This window comes from Onthophagus taurus, chromosome 3, assembly GCF_036711975.1.
Source record: "Onthophagus taurus isolate NC chromosome 3, IU_Otau_3.0, whole genome shotgun sequence".
NCBI lineage: Eukaryota > Metazoa > Arthropoda > Insecta > Coleoptera > Scarabaeidae > Onthophagus > Onthophagus taurus.
In genome coordinates, this window is record NC_091968.1 from 29,914,703 (window position 1) to 29,935,205 (window position 20,503).

At 34.7% G+C, this 20,503-nt stretch overlaps 1 protein-coding gene across 1 annotated transcript; it reads right to left on the minus strand.

The window, feature by feature from the left end:
* Positions 1-13,784: 13,784 nt before the first annotated feature.
* LOC111421687 (pancreatic triacylglycerol lipase-like) lies at positions 13,785-20,272 on the minus strand. Its single transcript, XM_071194778.1, has 4 exons — positions 20,156-20,272; positions 19,272-20,027; positions 14,093-19,217; positions 13,785-14,039 (listed from the first exon to the last, which is right to left on the minus strand). Exons 1-3 carry the CDS (start codon positions 20,205-20,207, stop codon positions 19,063-19,065), a joined length of 963 nt encoding a protein of 320 aa, XP_071050879.1. The 5' UTR covers positions 20,208-20,272; the 3' UTR covers positions 13,785-14,039; positions 14,093-19,062.
* Positions 20,273-20,503: the final 231 nt, after the last annotated feature.

Sequence of the window (20,503 nt, forward strand, 5' to 3'; positions counted from 1 at the left end):
ACTAACTCCTTCCATGAAAAAGTCAAGAAAATAATAAACAATAGTAAAACTACTTTAACGAAATATGGCAGAAATGTAAGATCAATCATCCCAATGAACCCGAAAATACCTAGATTGTATGCATTGCCTAAGCTGCATAAACAGAACATGCCCATAAGACCAATAATAACCAGCATCGACTCAAGTACTTACAAAATATCAAAATTTCTAATAGACATTTTCAAAACAAATATTAAATTCCAACCAACACACACTATTCAGAATAGATCAGAAATAATAACAGAACTGAGCACAATGTCACTGCCAAAAGATTTTACTATTCTATCCTTCGACATCGTCAACCTGTATACCAACATCCTCACCAAACAAACATTGAACATTATTAAAGACATTCTATCACATAACATAACAGACCTAAATGATCGTAATAACATTTTCAACCTATTCGAGATCAGTTTACAACAAAATTTCTGCAAATTCAATAATAATATATATTCATACGAAGAGGGTTTACCAATGGGGTCTCCTTTGAGCAGTTTGATCTCTGACATATTTCTAAATGAGATGGAAACTAAACTTATAATTAATAAAGATAATAATCCATATTTTGAAAACATAAAATTTTGGAAAAGGTATGTAGATGACATACTAGTCATTGTTAATACTAAAGACAACAACACTATAAACAAGATTCATAAATATATTAACTCAATACACAGCAAGATACAATTTACGATAGAACAAGAGAAAAATAACGAAATAAACTACCAAGACATAAACATAAAAAGAACACAGGATAACGGTTTTATATTTAACACATACAGAAAACCAACACAAACAGATGCAGTCATACCCTACGACTTATATCACTGTAACGCACATAAACTAGCTGCTTTTAGATCACACATACATAGAGCATACAATTCAAAAATGAACACAGAAAACCTTACCACCGAAATAAATACAATCTACCAAGTTACGAAAAATAATAACTTCCCAACTTACATAATAAATAATATTATAAACAAACAACAGAAAAAACAAAAAATGATTAATTGTACCACTCTAAAGAATCAACACAATGAAGATCAAAGTATTTATTATAGAGCTATAACATTCCAAGGCAACATATCCAATAAAATAAAACAGAGTTTAAAACAATATAATATAAATCTTAATTTCAAACCAAATAAAACATTAGAAAGAATGCTTATAAACAATAAGGACAAAATAAATAAACTGGACGACAATGGTGTGTACATACTAGAGTGCGACACTTGTAAAACAGCGTACATTGGAGAAACAGGCAGAAGCCTTAGAAAAAGTATAAGAGAACATAAACACAAAAATAACTCCAACTTCGGAAATCACTTAACATTTAACTCAAAACATGAATTTAACGAAGATAAAAATTCCAGAATACTTCATCATATCAATAAAAGTTACTATTTAGAAATAATGGAAAACTATGAAATTAATAAATTCCTCAACAACTGCCCTGATGTAACATGCCTAAACGAACAAATTATACCTACAAGAAGACCACTATATACCTATCTCAAACAACCATACACACCTCCACGAAAACCTCCCGAACTCTAAAAATAGCTGCTCTCTCTGTACCATTATATTTTTCAGTGTATTTGATGTAGGGAGTTAATATGTTTATGTTGTAATACCTCATTTTAACCTGTTGAAAATCAACCTATTCAAAACAAGAAAGTTTAAATTCAATACACGACAATCACATTTGACAGATTACCAACATTAAAATAGAAAATACACCATTGACAGTTTCAACATAACCTAAAATATAATAAAAAAGTAATGTATAATAGCACATGTTTAGAAATTAACATTTTAATAGTGAATTAATTCAATAAAGTATCACATACATGTTTAGTTGTTTAAAAAATTGACGTAAGTTAAAATGTAAAATTATATAATAATAGAAAGTGTTGTAAAATTAATAACTTTAGGAACTCCTGAAGATGCTCCGAAAAGAGCGAAACCGGTAGAGTGATAATAAACACATTTCACCTTTAAGTGCAAAATTTATTTAATTGAATTACCCAGGTGAAAAGAAAACAAAAATGAATATTATGAATATAACACTATTTAGTTTCAGAGACGCTTCTATCAATATAATTTATTTCAATTGTATGCATGTTTTTGAAATTAAAATCGGATTATTTCCATTTTCTATGGAATCACTTTAACATCTGCTTCCATATTCAATTTTTGTCTTCAATTCCACAAAATTTCTTTTAATTCATCCTTTTTGATATATTTTCTATCAACATGTGGTCATAAAATATCACTTTTAGTTGTCTCGTGCTAGTTTCATGTGTTCGAAAAAACTCTACGACTCTTACTAAATCCAATGTGGTAACATTCTTTATTCTTAATATTATTCTATGTTTGATTAATGTGTTTCAAAGTTATAGTATTGTGCTGGTTTTCTTAAATCGGTAAAATATCGGTCAAAAATTTTTTCATGATTCTGATTGGTAAAATTTAAATCGATTAAACACTATAGTTCATTTTCTTTCTATAATACTTGCCAAATTGTTGTAAAATTGGCAAAATTAACAGGGAGTTTTGTTTTATCAAGTTTTGAAATAAATATGTCACACTGACGTTTCAGCTTTCGTTATTCAAAAAGAAAAGGTGCATAAAAAATGTGGAGTGTTTGTTTGCCATTTATTTACCTAGAAAAGGTGTTTTGTTCTATTTAATTACCTTGTAGCACGTTTTTACAACAAATATGTACTTCGTTAAAATTGTATTTATCTAAAAATTTATTAGTATTTTAACCTCAACTATTTAGTTACTGAAAATGTTACTAAAAATCAGGAAAACAACATAAATTTTATAAGATGATAATACCAACAGAAACACTAAAAAATTTACATTGACAAGTATTATAGAAAAAAAACGAACTATATATTCCTTCTTAAGTTGCTTTTTTAGATGCCTATAAATATATTTTAAATTATTGTTTAAGTATTTTTTTTATCACTGGTTTGAACCAATCTATTTTCTTCTTCGTGTTTCAACTTATTCTTTTACACCTAACACTATGTGGTGTATTTATAATAATAAAAGATATTTATATTCATTAAATCTATTAAATGAAATATCAATTATGTATCAGGAGAGTATTAAAGAATATGCTTTGTTGGAGGATTCTTAGTTTTGCAGTATTAAACAATTATTTGAAATATAAAAATAGTTGGACGGATTTCAACAGTAGTGTAAGGTAAAACGCCAGTAATTGACCGTTGGTCAGTGTTTGACCGTTTTTGTAAAACAATGTAAAAAATAAGGATCCAAGGAATATCTAAAAAAATATAAATATATCCATAAATAGCCACCAGTCTCCTCTCCACTCCCTAGTACGCAAAAAGTCCACGACCATACCGTTCTTGAGTATTTATTGTTTAATTTCGCGCTAACTATTCGCATCGTGCTAAAAAGCGTAATTTTTATGTTTAGAAATTCGTCCAAACAGGGTAGTACTATTCAGCCGTACTTGCATGTATGATGTTTTTTTTTGTTTGCCAGTGATCTAATAATGTTTTCTACTGGTTATATTAAAAAATACCGCTTTAATTAATTGTTTGATGAAATACAGCTGGTCAATGACTGGTAGTTCTAAATTTAAACACTAGACGAATTGGTTGTTTTATACTCTCGCAAGGATTTATATTAGATTAATAAAATGGAAAAATGTGTAATACCTGTTTTTAAAACTTATATCTTCCCGTTTAAGTTGTTTAGTATTTGACCAAAACTTTTATACTTTAAAAGTGAAATACAGTTTAAATATGCGGTCAATTACTGGTTCCTCTTTTGGTCATTTATAGGACACAAACACTCAAAACTGAGTTTTTTAACTGATTTTAAATTTTATAAATATTTAAGCGTAATATAAATATAAGTGTAAATGTTTGATACTTTTCTATTTCTTTAAACCTTTTTTATAACAATAAAAGTAATTGACCGCACTTAAGCAGTAATGAGTCTGTAAAATTAAAAGGATAAAAGGTTGGTCAAACGCTGACTCTTATAGTGGTCAATTATCAAAAAATGGAAAATCTATATGGAAAATTTAGCAAATATGAATCAGGTTAACATTTCTTCAGTACCAATATGACAACGAATCCTAAGATTAAAAATAGTGAAGAAGATCTTCAAAAGACTCTCGATGTAAGAAGTAGGGGTTTATCTTATGAAAAAGCAGCCAAGATGTTTAACGTTCCAAAGTAAAATTTTATTTATAAAGAAAAAGGAAAAACACCAGTGTAGAGGAAAATGGGCCCACCAGCATTTTTAAGTTCTGATGAAGAAAAACTGCTGGTTGAATGGTTGTTTCATTTAGCAAATAGGGGTTTTCCTGTTTCAAAAACCAAGTTGGAAAACACAAAATTTGGGTGAAAAGTTAAGTCAAGAGCATTTTGCTCCTGTTTTAAAAGATGTTCTTGAAGAGTCAAAAAATATAAACATTTTTTTGTGAACAAAATAGTATGAAAAAATAATTAAAATGAATATTATATTAAGAATCGGTCAAACATTGACTGTTTTAAGGTCAAAGACTAGATATTATTGGTCAAGTAATGTAATCAAAGTGGTCAAACACTAAATGCGAAATACTGGTTTCCTTTTTAATTTTTAAAAAATATTACATGATGATGTTATATTTTATATGTAGGGTAAGTAACTTTAAATGAATCAGATGTGTATTTGATCATATTTTGATCATTTTATGTAAAGGCAGAGGGATCTACAAGAAAAATAATATGGCTCGGCCACACACTGACATTAAAAAATCCTTAACAGGTCAAACACTGGTGCGTTTACCCTATTGCGAGCTGTACTTAAGTAGACTTTAAGTTTTCAATATCTACATTTTCTAAAATGTTAAATTTTCAAGCTGTCTTCGTATATCGTTTTATTTGCTTATTTGCAATTTGAAAAGTCGACTTTATCGATGGCAGGAGACGTTCAACAACAGTTCGACAAGCAATCGTTCAGAAGGGGACGACAAAATAAGCCGTCGGAAAAAGGGGCACGAGGGACCGTTGTGTCGTCGACGAGGAACGCTTTATTTATGACCTGTTTATTAAAATCCACAAATTCACCAGCAACGGCAATCCTGTCTTGTCAACCCAACCGAACCTCAATTTACCCGTCAAACGCGAAAGGTATTTTCCAATTTCGCGTTGACGCCAACTTCCGGAGTTGCCCTTTTTATTATTTTTCCGTCTGAAGATACATTTAGTTGTCAAATTAAACAACTATAAATGTTGTATTACATTCGAATCAAAAATCGATTAGGAGGGAACGAGTTATGCTGTAGTTTCCCGAAGGAAATGAATGCGAGTGGGCGAAGAGAAAGAAATCAAAAATTTTAAATGACTCCAATCTTTCATGTGACAAATTTAAAATGACAACACTCTGGCAGACGTCTAAATTTATCAAAGTAAAAGCCTTTCTAATGTACTATTTATCTTTGCCGTTGTTTCAGCACGCGTGTTTCGTATACCCCCCGAAGTTATTCATTGCAGGTCACAATTAATTATAGCGCGTTGCTGGCGCAGGTGTCGCCTCGTGAAAGTTTTGTTAATAATTCGCACGGTAAATCACCACTTTATGGTCACCCTCAAAATCTCTAAGAAAAACACTAAAATTATTGCACAACATGATAAAATTAATAAAATTATTTTGTTGTGGTGTACCGGGTGTTTGGAAAAACTAGTAAAAACCGAGAATTACACGGAGGCACAACACACCAATAACTATAACGCGGGAGGTTGTAAAAGCAAAAGGACCGTGATAAAATCGCAACCCGATGGTTTACGAGACGAATAATATAGGGCGTCGTCGGTGGAGTGAAACAATGTGCTAGTCTCACAAAAACGGCTTCAGCAGCGGGCTCAGAGGGGTGGGTTAATGTGCCGAAGTAAGAAAACCATTACAGCGGGGGGCACCAAGAATTTATTGGCAATCTTTTCCGACCGAGGCGGACACGACTTTATTTGAGACGAAGAAGAAATCTTCCAAATTGACTCTAGAAATATCTTTTTCGTCTTCGATGTTTTTACTTATTTATTTCTTTGCGGTTTCTTTTCCACCTTTCCATACAAAGTGGCTTTGTTTCGTTTGAAATTTTAACGTGGAGGTTTTAGGTTTTCCCGGTATCTCTAAATTTTTTTTGTTTATAAATTTATAAAATAAAGAAATAAAAAGACATTTTTCTTGAAGGAAATAAAAAAAAACGAATTTATTATTCTGAAAACGAAATATAACAGTGCCGTATTGAGAATGGGGTCCCGAGAAAGCCGTAAAGTCTAACCCAGTTTAACCCAGTTCCTGTTCCTGTTACAACCCTACCTGTAGAGCGAATACTTTGAGGGAAAACTTTTAGGACATTGATTCCATTGGGGCGAAACTTATTAAACGTACAACGTTAATTTCATTAAATTCTTTTTATATTTAACGTTTAATATTGTAAAACCATTACGTTAGATAACCTAAAATACACAATAAGTATGATAAAACATAACCTTAATTAGTAAACTGCTCCAACAAAGTCTGTGTTTTAATAATAATAAATAATAAATAAATTTATTGCCATAATAAGAAACAAAAAATACAAATTAAAGAAAATGTATACATTTAACTTAATAAGCGATATCTTCCAAACAACCCAATCAATCAGCAGTATACTAAGTTATATAGAAACACAATAAATGAACGGCAAGCTGCTATGCTAAACTTATGGTCACCAAAAACGGTGCATAATGATAGTTGCTGGAATAAAAGAAGAAGAGAAGAAAAGAAAAGTAGAAGAAGAGAAGAAAAGAGAGAAGAAAAAGTTTTCAGGAAGATACTTGGAGAGCCAATAAATGACGTTTGAGGTGGTTTTTAAATGTTACAAGGTGAGGAATATTACGGATCTCAGTAGGCAGACTATTCCAAAGGGGTACAGCCTGCACAGCAAACGATTTATGGTAAATCTCGGTACTATGGGTCGGGAACATAAGCACAGAATCTAACTGAGATTTAGTAGGTAAACCATGCAACGACAAGCGTTGAAATATACAATACAAATACCTTGGGGTTTGATTGTGAAGAACAGTATATAACATTACATTACATTACATTACATGGAATACATATCGGGTAGGCGGACCAACCAACCTTGCACCGCGACCCTAAGGATCTATTGTACCCCGATAGATATCATTATCAAATTTCACCGTGCAGTCCAATGCTCTTAACGAACATTAATACCTTGCTCGGCGAAAGGTCATTCAGATCTTTTGAGGAGATAAACTGCGACCCAAAAATCGAGAATCTGATACGGTTAACGGCACTGAAAAGAACAAGCTCAACCGTCTCTGCTTCCTCCGCACATAGTCGGCATTCAACATCGTCGGCTAAACCCAACAAGTTGAGGTGTGCTTTTAATCGGCAGTGCCCAGTAAAAACACCCATTAGAACTTTTATGCTACTACGGGCAAGTCCTAAAATATTCCCGGGTCTCATTCCAGGAGAACTGGTCCACAGTAGGCGAAGTCTCTCTTCAGCTCACAGTCCAATCCTATATTTGGCCATCGCAAATGATAGACCAACTGCTGGTTCCGGTCCCACAAACGCTTCAGCGCTGCCATCTCGTGCTAGCTTATCTGCCGCTTCATTGCCAGCAACCCCAGAGTGACCCGGGACCCAGATCAGAGAGACTCTGTTATCACAACTCAGTGTGTCTAATGTTCTCTTACAATCATTAACCAGAGTCGACACCGTTTTCACGGCTTGCAGCGCCTGGAGAGCGGCTTGACTGTCTGAAAAAATTCGTACTGTCATGTTCTTCACCCCTCTTTCAAGAAGGATTTTAGTACCCATGTCAATAGCAAATACTTCCGCCTGGAATACAGTACAGTACGTACCCAGGCTGTAGGCTTGCTTAATTCGAGGTGTCTGGCAGTATACTCCTGCTCCTACCCCTTCAGGCGTTTTTGATCCATCTGTGTACAAGCAAATGTCTGCCCGAACTAGAGAATTTTCATTTTCGATCCAGGACTGCCGCTCAGGCAGTACAATCTGGTATCGAGCATTAATCACTGATAGTGATACCGCCAAATGTGACGGCATTGATAGCACAGTATCAGTGCTTATAATGTCTTCCGCAGCCCATTGGTAGGACATGTCGGAACAGTTTTGAGCATATTGCTTAAATCTGTAAATGGTTGTTCTAGCCACTTTCTCTATATGCAAATGCAGAGGAGATAGGCCAAGCAGAACCTCCATTGCTAGAGTTGGCGTTGTGCCTATCGCACCAGAGATTGCCAATCCAGCTACTCGTTGAATTCGTGAAAGTTTACTGATAACTGAGGTCAGTCGGACTTTCCTATACCAGGCTGCTGCTCCGTATGTGATCATAGGTCTAACCACAGTCACATAGAGCCAGTACAGTCTTTCAGGGGTAAGACCCCAACTTTTTCCACAAAGACTGCGACAAGTCCACAAGGATAGTCTAGCTTTGTGCAAAACTTCCTGCAAATGTCCATTCCATGACAGGGTTTTGTCTATGATTACTCCTAGATATTTGACTTCCTTTGAGAAAGGAATTTCTTCACCTTGGATAGTTAGGCGGATTAGTCCATCCAACTTTCGCTTCCTGGTGAAGGGCACAACAATTGTCTTTTGCGGGTTTATTGAGAGGTTCTCTCCCTTACACCAAGCGCAAATGGTATCTAGGGTCACCTGGAGGACTTTAGATATCCTCGGCAAACAGGTTCCTTTGACCATAACGACAATGTCATCAGCATAAGCTTGTATTTCCACACCAACGGCTTCGACTATCGCAATCAGATCGTCAACTAGGAGGGACCAAAGCAGGGGAGATAACACCCCTCCCTGCGGGCAGCCACCTCCCGGCCTGAAGCGTATCGTATCACCGTTGAGTGAAGTAGAAACTATTCTACTATCTAGCATATTGCGGATCCAACCCGCTATAGTTGCTTCCACTCCCCTGTCAAGAGCAGCTCTTTCAAGAGATTGTGGTATTGCGTTGTTGAACGCTCCCTCTATATCCAGAAACGCACAAACCAACATTTCTTTATCCTGCAGCGTCCTGGATACTCTACCAACTAAGTTGTGTAGAGCCAATTCTGCTGATTTTCCCGCTTGATAAGCATACTGGTGGCGACTCAGTGGACCAGATACCAATGGCACCGTACGGATATACCGTTCCAGAACTTTTTCAAGGGTTTTCAGCAGAAATGACGTTAGGCTGATGGGTCGAAAGGCATTAGGAGTAGGGACCGAACGGCCCGCTTTGGGTATGTAAGATACCCGTACCTTAGTCCATTCTGCCGGCACATATTTCCAGGCGACACTCGCTCCGAAAATTTTTACCAAAATTGGCAACAACAAAGACCTCCCCTGCTGTAACAAAGCAGGAAAGATATTGTCTTCTCAAGGCGATTTGAACGGCTTAAACGTTTGAATTGCCTGGTCCACGGATGTGTAAGTGACGACTTTTCTAGCCACACTCCAATCCGTATTTGAGGGGCGCTTTGCCTTGCAGGAATAGCCCGCTGTGGCATTATCGGCCCTCATCATCAGGCTTCCTGGGAAGTGAGTCTGCATGAGAAGCTCCAACGAGGCTCTGCTAGAGTCCGTAAAACTACCGTCAGGCGTATATAACATAGTTAATATACGAAACGATCTACGGTTCTGACAGCTTAATATCTGCAAATAATTGCGGTATGGGGTTTTGTGTTGAGATCTCTCGAGATCAAAGATATACCGTATGCAGTTGTTTTGAAGTCTTTGCAGTTTGTTTCGTAGTGTTACCGAAAGATCAGGATATGCCGTGTCAGCATAATCAATATGGGGGAAAATCAGGGAAAAACAAAGATTACGACGGATCATGGGAGGAAGGAAGCAACGGAGACTTTTCAGCGAGTGGAAACAATGATAGACCTTTCTGCAGACGGATTGAATTTGAGGTTTCCAGGACATTGTAGAATCCATAACCACCCCAAGGTTTCTAACCGTGTCTGACAGCTGAATAATGTCTTCGTCAAGCATTAAGTGAATGGATGAAAAATTATTCAGCTTTGCCAGTAAAGGTCGACTGCCAAACGCAATTGCTTGAGTTTTAGCAGTATTTAATTTAAGGCCATAACGTTTGGACCAATCCGAAATATTGGAAAGGTCATGATTAAGACGTGCAATTGCTTCCGGAAAATCATCAATAGTTGTCGTAGTGTAAATTTGGAGGTCATCAGCATACACATGATAATTACAAGAAATACAGTGGGTGACGGCATTAATAAAAATCGAAAACACACTACCCTGGGGTACACCACAGTTAATATCACAAGCAGACGAGAGCGCAGAATCAGCACGTACAAAAGATCGTGATCAACCGAATCGAACGCCTTGCTGAAATCAAGTAATACAAGGATGGTAACACAACGTTTGTCGCAATTTACCTAATATCATCTGTAATCTTAATAAGCGCTGTTGTCGTGCTACGACCCTTACGAAAACCCGATTGAAAGTCGTTGTGCAAGTTAAATTCTTGTAAATACTCTTGAACTTGTAGATAAACAAGGCGCTCGAGAGCTTTAGATAGAACAGATAAAATGGAGATAGGGCGAAAATCATTTAAACTTGAGGAACTCTTGGATTTAGGTATAGGGACAAATATATATCCAATATAGGAAGAAGAAGTTTGAGACCAACTCCATCAGCTCCCACACTCGTAGACCTCGAGTGATTCAAGGCATCGCGGACTTCTGACGCTGTGACCAGGACAAAGGAGAAAGAGGAGGATTTAGATGAGGCAAGAATTTCAGAAATAGTTGTCATCCTAGTCCCACCACTAATGAGCAGAGGTGGGTCAGCAAAACACCTCGCCAATGAATCCACATCACAAGCAGCCCGAACAGAGGGAGACTCAACCGCCCCTAAGGAACGCATCAACCTCCAAAACGTCCTCGGATTAGCATTGGATAGTCTCCGGTAGAAATACAATTTTTTGGCATTTCTACATTGGTGATTGCAACGGTTACGCAAGATCCTATAGTTTTCACGATTAATAGTATTTGGAATACGTTTAAATAATAGCTTACGATTACGCTTCCTCATCAGTGATCTTATCTCATCACTTAACCAGGATGCGGGCGGATGTCTCGCCCTACGTCGTCTGAGTGGGGCATGCTTGTCATAGAGATTGATAAGTTTTAGTCTTTAGTAAGATTTAGTACTATTGTGTAATGTAATTGATGTATGTATTGTAATAAAGCTTCCGATACAAGTTTTACTAGAGACACCCATTACTAATGAAGCGTTAGATAAAATAGTTAAAGGAAAGAACAGAGAGTGTGAACATTCGTTGATAAAAAATTGTTGAAATGAATCCTGATGACCACCGGAGCCTCCTCAACCTCAAACCTTTCAAACTGCATCTAACTCAAAGGAAGGGCATCCGTTTTCGCACAATCCACATTCTGCTGGATTAGAGAAGGATCAACAAAAACCGAAGAAAAGAAATCAGCGAACACTTCTATGACATCGTAGAAGGAATGACATCCGCACGCTTTTTAGACTAAGCCCAAAACACCTTTGGGTCTGATTGGATATTGCTTTCAGCTCTTCTAACATACTCCATATAATTAACATGGATTAGATACTTAGAATTGAAAAACCGCGTCGTTGATATCACGACCACCAAGTTCTGATTCCCATTCAATTTCGTTAAAGTACCTACTCATTTAGTTCAGGAAACCAGGCTTTTCTAAAACAAAAAGCATCACCATGACGTGTAGGTAATGAACGAGCAAAATGAATTGTGCATGAAAACTCAAGAGTGAGTGCGCACTGTCTTCGGTAACCAATCACTACAAATAGAGATTGGATATACATCGATATAATTAATAATAGTAAGATCAAGTGTGTTTAAAGAAGAATTTTTATGGTAGTTTAGTTGGCGAGGACCGCAAACGAAAAGAACATCGAGAAAATAGTGAATATTACTACTATCCGTGCATAAAGTCAAGGCCCCTCACTTTAGAGATCGATATCTTCGTAACCGCTAGATAGAAAAAATTGCTGTAAAGTTTATTGTAATCAGTGAACATTTCTGCGTATCACATGTTAATTTGGAAATTTTCGGGTCCGCGGTTTTACTTTTAGCGCGAGTTAAGTGAAAAAAGTACCCGATTTTTGAGAGTGCCAGCAACTTTGTCTACTTTGCGATTTTTTCTCTTCAAAACTATTTGACGAAAAAATTTCAAATTTGAACTGGTGGTAAACCGATGTGTTCTTAATATGGGGCATATTTTATTTTTTCGATATTCCATATAGTTTCGCGGAAAATCGCGGTTTAGTAGGATGCGGTTATTTCGAAAAATAATAATACATAATAATATATAATACATATACAGTACGTCGCGCCTTTATCTTGCCTACATAAAGAAATAAGGCGCGACGTCCTGTCTGGGACGCACCATCTATTCCGATTGGCCGGAACCCTCGTCACCCCGCAGAGCTTATTTCTGTTTCTTTTTAATTTGTAATTCCATTAAATCGCTCTTAAAAAAATAGAGAGCCTTAATATTGAAAAACTGATAACGGAATCCGACAACTAACATTATTTGACATATTTTGGTCAAATTCGCGAAGAAATCCACCCAACCGTTTTCGACATAACGGCGTCTTACTAAACCGCGATTTTCCGCGAAACTGTATGAAATATCGAAAAAATAAAACATGCCAGTCATTGAGAACACATCAGACTACCACCTGTTCAAAATTAATATTTTTTCGTACGATAGTTTTCGAGAAAAAAAATCGGGTACATTTTTCATTTAACTCGCGGTAACAAGAAAACCGTGTATCCGAAAATTTTCAGATTAACATAAGTTACGTAGAAATGTTCAGTGATTACAACAAACTTTGTTGCAATTTTTTTTATGGAGCGGTTGCGAAGATATCGATCTCTAAAGTGAGGGGCCTTGACTTTTTGCACGGATAGTAGTGATATATATATTTGAACGTTATTGTTTAAACGCCCAAATTCATCCGATCATCCCAAGTTACAATGACAACACTTTATTAAGTTATCTCAGATTAATGAAATGGTTTAATTTATATCAACGAATTTTGACAAATAGTTTTGGTGAAGAATTCGAATTTAACGGTGTGGATTTAGACTAAGAATCTTCCGAAAAAGCCAATAAGCAATTAAGTACGTGACTAGAGAATCGATGGGGTTGAAACAAGACAGGAAAACGAGTGATCCTGGGGTGTATCTGAGAAGTAGGAGTTTATCAGCGACGTAGACGACGAAGACCGGATTACCGGCATCTCCGTTCCGGTCAGAGTTTTAATTATATGTATAAATTCTCCCTTGGCTACTGCCTCGCCGTTTTATTATCCCCGATAATCAGGAAAAATTTATGGAGCCCAACCGAGAAACGAAACTTGTTTTACTCCATTTTTCCTACGGTTTTAATAATAACGGAACGATGCTAAGGCATTTTAATAGACTTACTTTAATAATATCTCAAGCAAAATATAAACAAAACATTTTTATTAATCGATATTTCATATTTAATTATACGAAAAAGAGGTAGTAAAAAATAAGCTATGAACCATTCGAGTAATTACTCAAATGCGTGTTTCTAAACTGTGTGTTCTCACGATGACGCCGACGCGTACGTGTCAATTTCGATATGTCGCTAATGGTTTCAAAGTAATTTTCGTCGTTATAAGGTAATTGCTCGTGTGACAATGATCCCGATGGTCTCGTCATTTAAATAATTACGAATAAAGTACTCGGTCATTATTTGTATACATTTAGAATTTTATTTTGGATTAATTTGAAACAGTTTTTTTTTAATTACAAACACATTGCCTTTGGTAATTACAAAATTTATCCATCGAAACGTATCCTTTGCAACCTGGAGGGCAGCTACGATTGGTTATATTGAACGGGTTGCAGAACTTATTAAGATCTAAAATTATGTTTTTGTTACATTTTAAACCAAATTTAAAATAAAACGCTTACTATTCCCAAAATCAGGTAATTGAGACCAAGCAGCACACACCATTACCATTATTATTGTGAGAAGAAGAACTCCACGAATGAACATCTTAGTTGAAGTAGATAAAAACTGATTTGTTTGGCAAAGAAAATTTCTTTTATATATAGTAAACTAAGTTATGACAAAAATTTATTGGTAACTATAAAAAAATACCTTTTTTAATGACTCTTTTACGGTTTTGTGGTAATTTAAAACATGTTATGATAGTTGAAATAAAACTAGTTATAAAATTAATATACCTAACATTACAATTTTTTTATTAGTTTCCATCATATAATTTTAAAACATTGTTTTTACATGTTACAATATCAACTGAAATTGTTTCTTTACATCCCCAAACACACTTTCATCAATAAAAAGATCATAAAAAACTCGATTTTTGAATAGGTTAGAGGTAAGAAGACAATGTTTTTAAGGTTATGCTAATAATTGTTGTAAAAAAAAAGTTTCTTTGTTATTTTGAATAATTTTCCTATATAACATTTTTTAATAACTTTAATGGAGGTCGCTGTATACTATACTCTGTTTTTAAACCAGGAGGAGTAAACGTGAAAGTCAGATTTACACTAGGAAAAATCACCAGAAAATATCACTAGATATTTTGGCGGTAAATTTAAATTAATAATTATTATTATTTATTTATTTACTTATTATTGTATTTATTTTCGTTTGTTATCGTCAACACTAAACATACAAATTAACATTGAAGTTATGAGTGTATTTATTTCAAAATATAATAAAGAAGGTTTTTTCTTCATTGATTAAATTATCCATTAGCAAGCTTTGTTTAAGTCAATTTAAATAAAACAAAATTTTCCTCTTTCTTGCTATTTATTTTATTATGCTTCTAAATCGATTTCGAGGAAACAATCCTCATCTTCAGTAGAATTGTCAGTTTAGTTGAAAAAATATATTAATCATCAAATTTAACACATCCTCCAAAGTTAACTTCATCTTTTTTATCCAAACTTGAAAATTTCTTACTTTAATAATTGAACAAATATAATAGATTATCAAATTCAAAACCAAAAGTTAAAATACACTTAAAACAAAATCCAAAATAATATATGTAAAACAAAACACGCGTTTACATTTGCAAAAGATGCGAAAAATTTAACATTTTAACATTTTATCATATTTATTGCCACAGACAAAAATACAAAATTACATAAGATACACTTAACTTAAACAGTATCAGCAAATGGATCATGTTATCGCACAAGCGATCTCTGCCAAATGACCCAACAGAACAAACAAAAATAAAAATAGTATTTGCTGAATATGGCAAGTAGTGACAATTAGATATTATTAACATCACCAAATAAGATTAAGCAAGAAAAGAAAAACAAAGAGAAAAATAAAGAAAAGACACAAAAAGAGAGATAGAGAGCGACTAAAAGAAACTAAAAGAATCTGCCGGATATCAGTTGCCAACAAGTGAGAGCAGTTGAAGAGAGGAAAAAAAGAGAAAGACAAAGAACAAAGAATCAGGAAACAGCCAGTTGAAGGGCAAGCAAGTGGCTCTTTAAAACATGTCTAAAATTAGTAATTCTAGAAATATTACGAATTTCAGAAGGCAGTCCATTCCACAGCGCAATCGACTGTACTGTAAATGATCTATGATAAATTTCAGAACGTGAACGAGTAGCAAGCTCATGAGTTGATAATTGCTGGAATCTATCTGATAAGTACTTTGGGGTGCAGTTATGAAGGATTTTAAATAAAATGGTTAATAAACGAAAGGATCTACGTCTCTCACAGGTTAACATCTGAATGTAATTGCGATACGGCGTTACATGCTCAAATCTATTTAGGTCAAATATGAACCGGATACAATTATTTTGTAGCCGCTGCAATTTACTCAGAAGAGTCACCGAGAGATCGGGATAAACCGCGTCCGCATAGTCAAAGTGAGGAAATATAAGAGAGTAACAAAGATTACGACGCACCACAGGAGGAAGAGAGCAGCGAAGTCTTTTTAAAGAGTGGAAGCAAGCATAGACTTTTCTGCAAACATGTTGAATTTGCGGTTTCCAAGACAGTGCAGAATCCATAAGGACTCCAAGATTTTCAAGTGTGTTAGAAAACCGTATGACATAACCATCCAGCATCAGATCACTGCAGGCAGATGGATTAATCTTACCAAGTAATTGACGAGTTCCAAACACAATAGCTTGCGTTTTAACTGAGTTCAACTTAAGTCCGTATCTCCGAGACCAGTTCAAGACGTTAGATAGATCGTTATTAAGTCGCACAATAGCTGGCGGAAATTCAGCAACAGTAGTAGTAGTATATATCTGCAGGTCGTCGGCATACAAATGATAATTACACGAGATATAATTAGTAACACTATTAACGAACAAAGAAAAAAATAACGGACCCAATACACTGCCCTAAGGAACACCACATTTGATTGCACAAGCAGAAGAAATTGAAGAGTTAGCGCGTACGCACAAGGAGCGATGGGAAAGGTAGGATTGAAACCAAGAAACACAGGGGGGAGTGAATCCGTAGGCAGAAAGAGACGCTAAAAGAAGGCTGTGGTCGACAGAATCAAAAGCCTTGCTGAAATCGAGCAGTACCAACACAGTAGCACATCTGTTGTCGCAGGCATACCTAATATCATCAGTAACTTTAATGAGAGCAGTAGTTGTGCTATGCCCACTGCGAAAACCCGATTGCAACGCATTGTGTAAATTAAACCTCTCTAGAAATCCTTGGACTTGTAAATAAACTAAGCGTTCAAGAGCTTTTGATAGTACGGATAAAATTGAAATCGGACGGAAATCAGTGTTACATGAAGAGGACTTGGATTTGGGTATGGGAACGACATGAGCAACCTTCCAGACAGAGGGAAATAAAGACCGCTCAAAAGAAAAGTTGAAGATATGAGTTAAGGGAGGAAGCACTATATCCAGGATAGGAAGAAGAAGGTTGAGACCGATACCATCAGAACCCGCGCAAGGGGACTTCGAATAAGTCAAAGCATCGCCTACTTCGATCGCGGTCACAAGCGTAAGAGAGAAGGAGCAAGATTTAAGAGAAGTAAGAATTTCATTAATTGTAGCCGCCTTAGTTACGTCATCGATGATCAGGGGAGGCTCTGCAAAAAAGTTTGCCATCGACTCACAATCAAGATCCATCTGGACAGACGGAGAATCAATCACTCCGAGAGACCTCATAGTCCTCCAAAATGTTCTGGGCGCGACTCCAGACAGCCTCTGGTAGAAATAAGATCTCTTAGCATACTTGCATTTATGATTACAGCGATTGCGTAAAATTCGATAATTTTCCCGATTAGCACTAGAGGGTGTACGTTTAACTACGGACTTTGTACGGTTACGCAGGCGCATAAGAGATCTTATCTCATCACTCAGCCAAGGTGCAGGCAAAAATCTTTTGTCAATTTGATATTCTATTATATTTGTTCAATTATTAAAGTAAGAAATTTTCAAGTAATAAAAAAGATGAAGTTAACTTTGGAGGATGTGTTAAATTTGATGATTAATATATTTTTTCAACTAAACTGACAATTCTACTGAAGATGAGGATTGTTTCCTCGAAATCGATTTAGAAGCATAATAAAATAAATAGCAAGAAAGAGGAAAATTTTGTTTTATTTAAATTGACTTAATAAAGAAGGGTTTAAGAACACAAAATTTACAATAATGACACGAAACTGTCGAATTGTCAATAACCTAACCTTCAAATTCAAAATTGCCTGTGTGTGAACCTTCCTCGCATTCAACCAATCACGTGCAAGGTCAATCTGGTGACAAATTTAAAATACTCCTCTTGGTTTAAAAACAGAGTATAATTGCCAAAGAAAACTTCAAGGTATAATTAATGTTTGTAAACAAAACTAACCTTACCTAACATCCCTTCACGCTATAATTGACATTACAAAAGAAAACTTCACGCTATAATTGCCATTACTAATTGCCAAAGAAAACTTCATGGTATAATTAATGTTTGTAAACAAAACTAACCTTACTTCACATTCCTTCACGCTATAATTGACATTACAAAACAAAACTTCACGCTATAATTGCCATTACTAATTGCCAAAGAATACTTCATGGTATAATTAATGTTTGTAAACAAAACTAACCTTACCAAACATTCCTTCACGCTATAATTGACATTACAAAAGAAAACTTCACGCTATAATTGCCATTACTAATTTCCAAAGAAAACTTCATGGTATAATTAATGTTTGTAAACAAAACTAACCTTACCGAACATTCCTTCACGCTATAATTGACATTACAAAAGAAAACTTCACGCTATAATTGCCATTACTAATTGCCAAAGAATACTTCATGGTATAATTAATGTTTGTAAACAAAACTAACCTTACCTAACATTCAACATCTGAAGACACAGGCCTAAACCCGAAACTTAAAAATATACAACTTAGCGCTGAATAACAATTAAAACTAGAACTAACACTTGCACTAGAACTATACTCTGTTTTTAAACCAGGAGGAGTAAACGCGAAAGTCAGATTTACACTGGGAAAAATCACCAGAAAATATCACTAGATATTTTGGCGGTAAATTTAAATTAATAATTATTAGTTATTTATTTACTTATTATTGTATTTATTTTCGTTTGTTATCGTCAACACTATACATACAAATTAACATTGAAGTTATGAGTGTATTTATTTCAAAATATAATAAAAAAGGGTTTAAGAACACAAAATATACAATAATGACACGAAACTGTCGAATTATCAATTACCTAACCTTCAAATTCAAAATCAAAATTGCCTGTGTGTGAACCTTCCTCGCATTCAACCAATCACGTGCAAGGTCAATCTGGTGACAAATTTAAAATACTCCTCCTGATTTAAAAACAGAGTATAGTATAGAAACACATACAGGGTGATTTATTTAATTAATAATAATTAAAGATTTTTTTAATATTTTTAAAAATTAATTCGTAAATAATAAAAACCGTCCGAACGTAAATTAACATTTTCCCCTATTACAATGGGATAACCTGTTACTAAATGTCTTCCTATCAAATTTTCATTAATACTCCTTTTCCAAACTTCAATACTTTTTGAATGACTACAAAACACTAAAAGATTTTTTTAAATTATTTTCTCTAATATTGTTTAAATTGTAAACTTACAAAATCGATGGATATCTTCGCATCGCATCGATCGCATTATATCGTATATAGTTGGGCACCCCTCTTGAAAAATACCGTTGTTTACGAAAACATCAACAGTACCACACGGTCCGTAATAACCAAAAAAAAAATTGTTTGTGTGTATAGCATCAACGAAATTGGCATCGTTTCTATCCAATCTATAAGATTCGGTGTTAAAGTTAAATATGGGTCCCGCCGCGTCTAAAGCGGATATCCTTCCGATTCGACGATACAACCTCTTCATAACTCTTTGGCCGGTAAATCCGGCGATTTGAGCGCCAAGCGAGTGCCCGATAATGTGAATTTTGTTCAAATCGAGCTCAAGGGTTATTACTAAATCGGAAATAAAATCCCCCAAGTTCTTACCCAATTCCCGACAGAGTTCCGTACTGAAAATATAGTGCATGTACGAGTATTGGTCCCAATTGAACACTATAATGTTGTAACGAGACTTTTTTAAGTAAATGTCTCGCATTTCGAGGATCCATTTAATATTATATCCCTCCAGCCAGCCGGATATAAAAATTTTCGTTTCAATCGTAGGATCAATTAAATGCCTTGTTGTTTCGTTTATAACAATTTCTTCGTTTGGGTTGTTGTTTGTAAATAAAATGTATTCTAAATCGTCTGAGTAAACGTCAACACCTTGTATAAAATTTAAAGGGTTTAATAACTCCGTTAAAAGTTTATTTAAATCATCTTGACACGTTTCTTTAGAAAAATTATATGAATCAACTAAAATAAAGATTATTATAAAATTAACCTCGGTTAATTTTAGATTTAATTGTTTAAAGTCATTTTAAAATCCTCTTTTTATTTTTTATAAATAAATGTTTAAGAAAAAATTAATTGCAGTTAATTACCGTTTAAAATGTAGAAATTGATTGAAATCACTGTTAAACACAAAACCAACATTTTTATTTAAGGTACAAAATTGATATGACATGAAAATTGTTTGAATTCAAATATCGTGGTGAGATGGGGAAGGCCAACGGGTGACGTAAAAATTAGGAATGGATATATATGTGGTTGTCGGTTCAAAGTGCATAAAATAATTTATAAATAATACCTGTTTTAAATGACCCACAAAATTTTCTTTGAAACGAGCACAAACAAGACAGATTCATTTATAACAATAACAGGGATATAACTTTCGATTATCAAGGTTAGCTTTAACATTAAAGTAATCTTTAATGTTAAATAATTAATTA

What these genes read in the sequence shown, in the direction of transcription:
- LOC111421687 (XM_071194778.1), bottom strand. Translation starts at nt 20,207, where the DNA reads ATGTTGGTTTTGTGTTTAACAGTGATTTCAATCAATTTCTACATTTTA. An exon ending in CAATTTCTACATTTTAAACG is followed by an intron (nt 20,028 to 20,155) that starts GTAATTAACTGC and finishes TCTTTATTTTAG; the next exon opens with TTGATTCATATAATTTTTCT. An exon ending in CGAAGATATCCATCGATTTT is followed by an intron (nt 19,218 to 19,271) that starts GTAAGTTTACAA and finishes AAAATCTTTTAG; the next exon opens with TGTTTTGTAGTCATTCAAAA.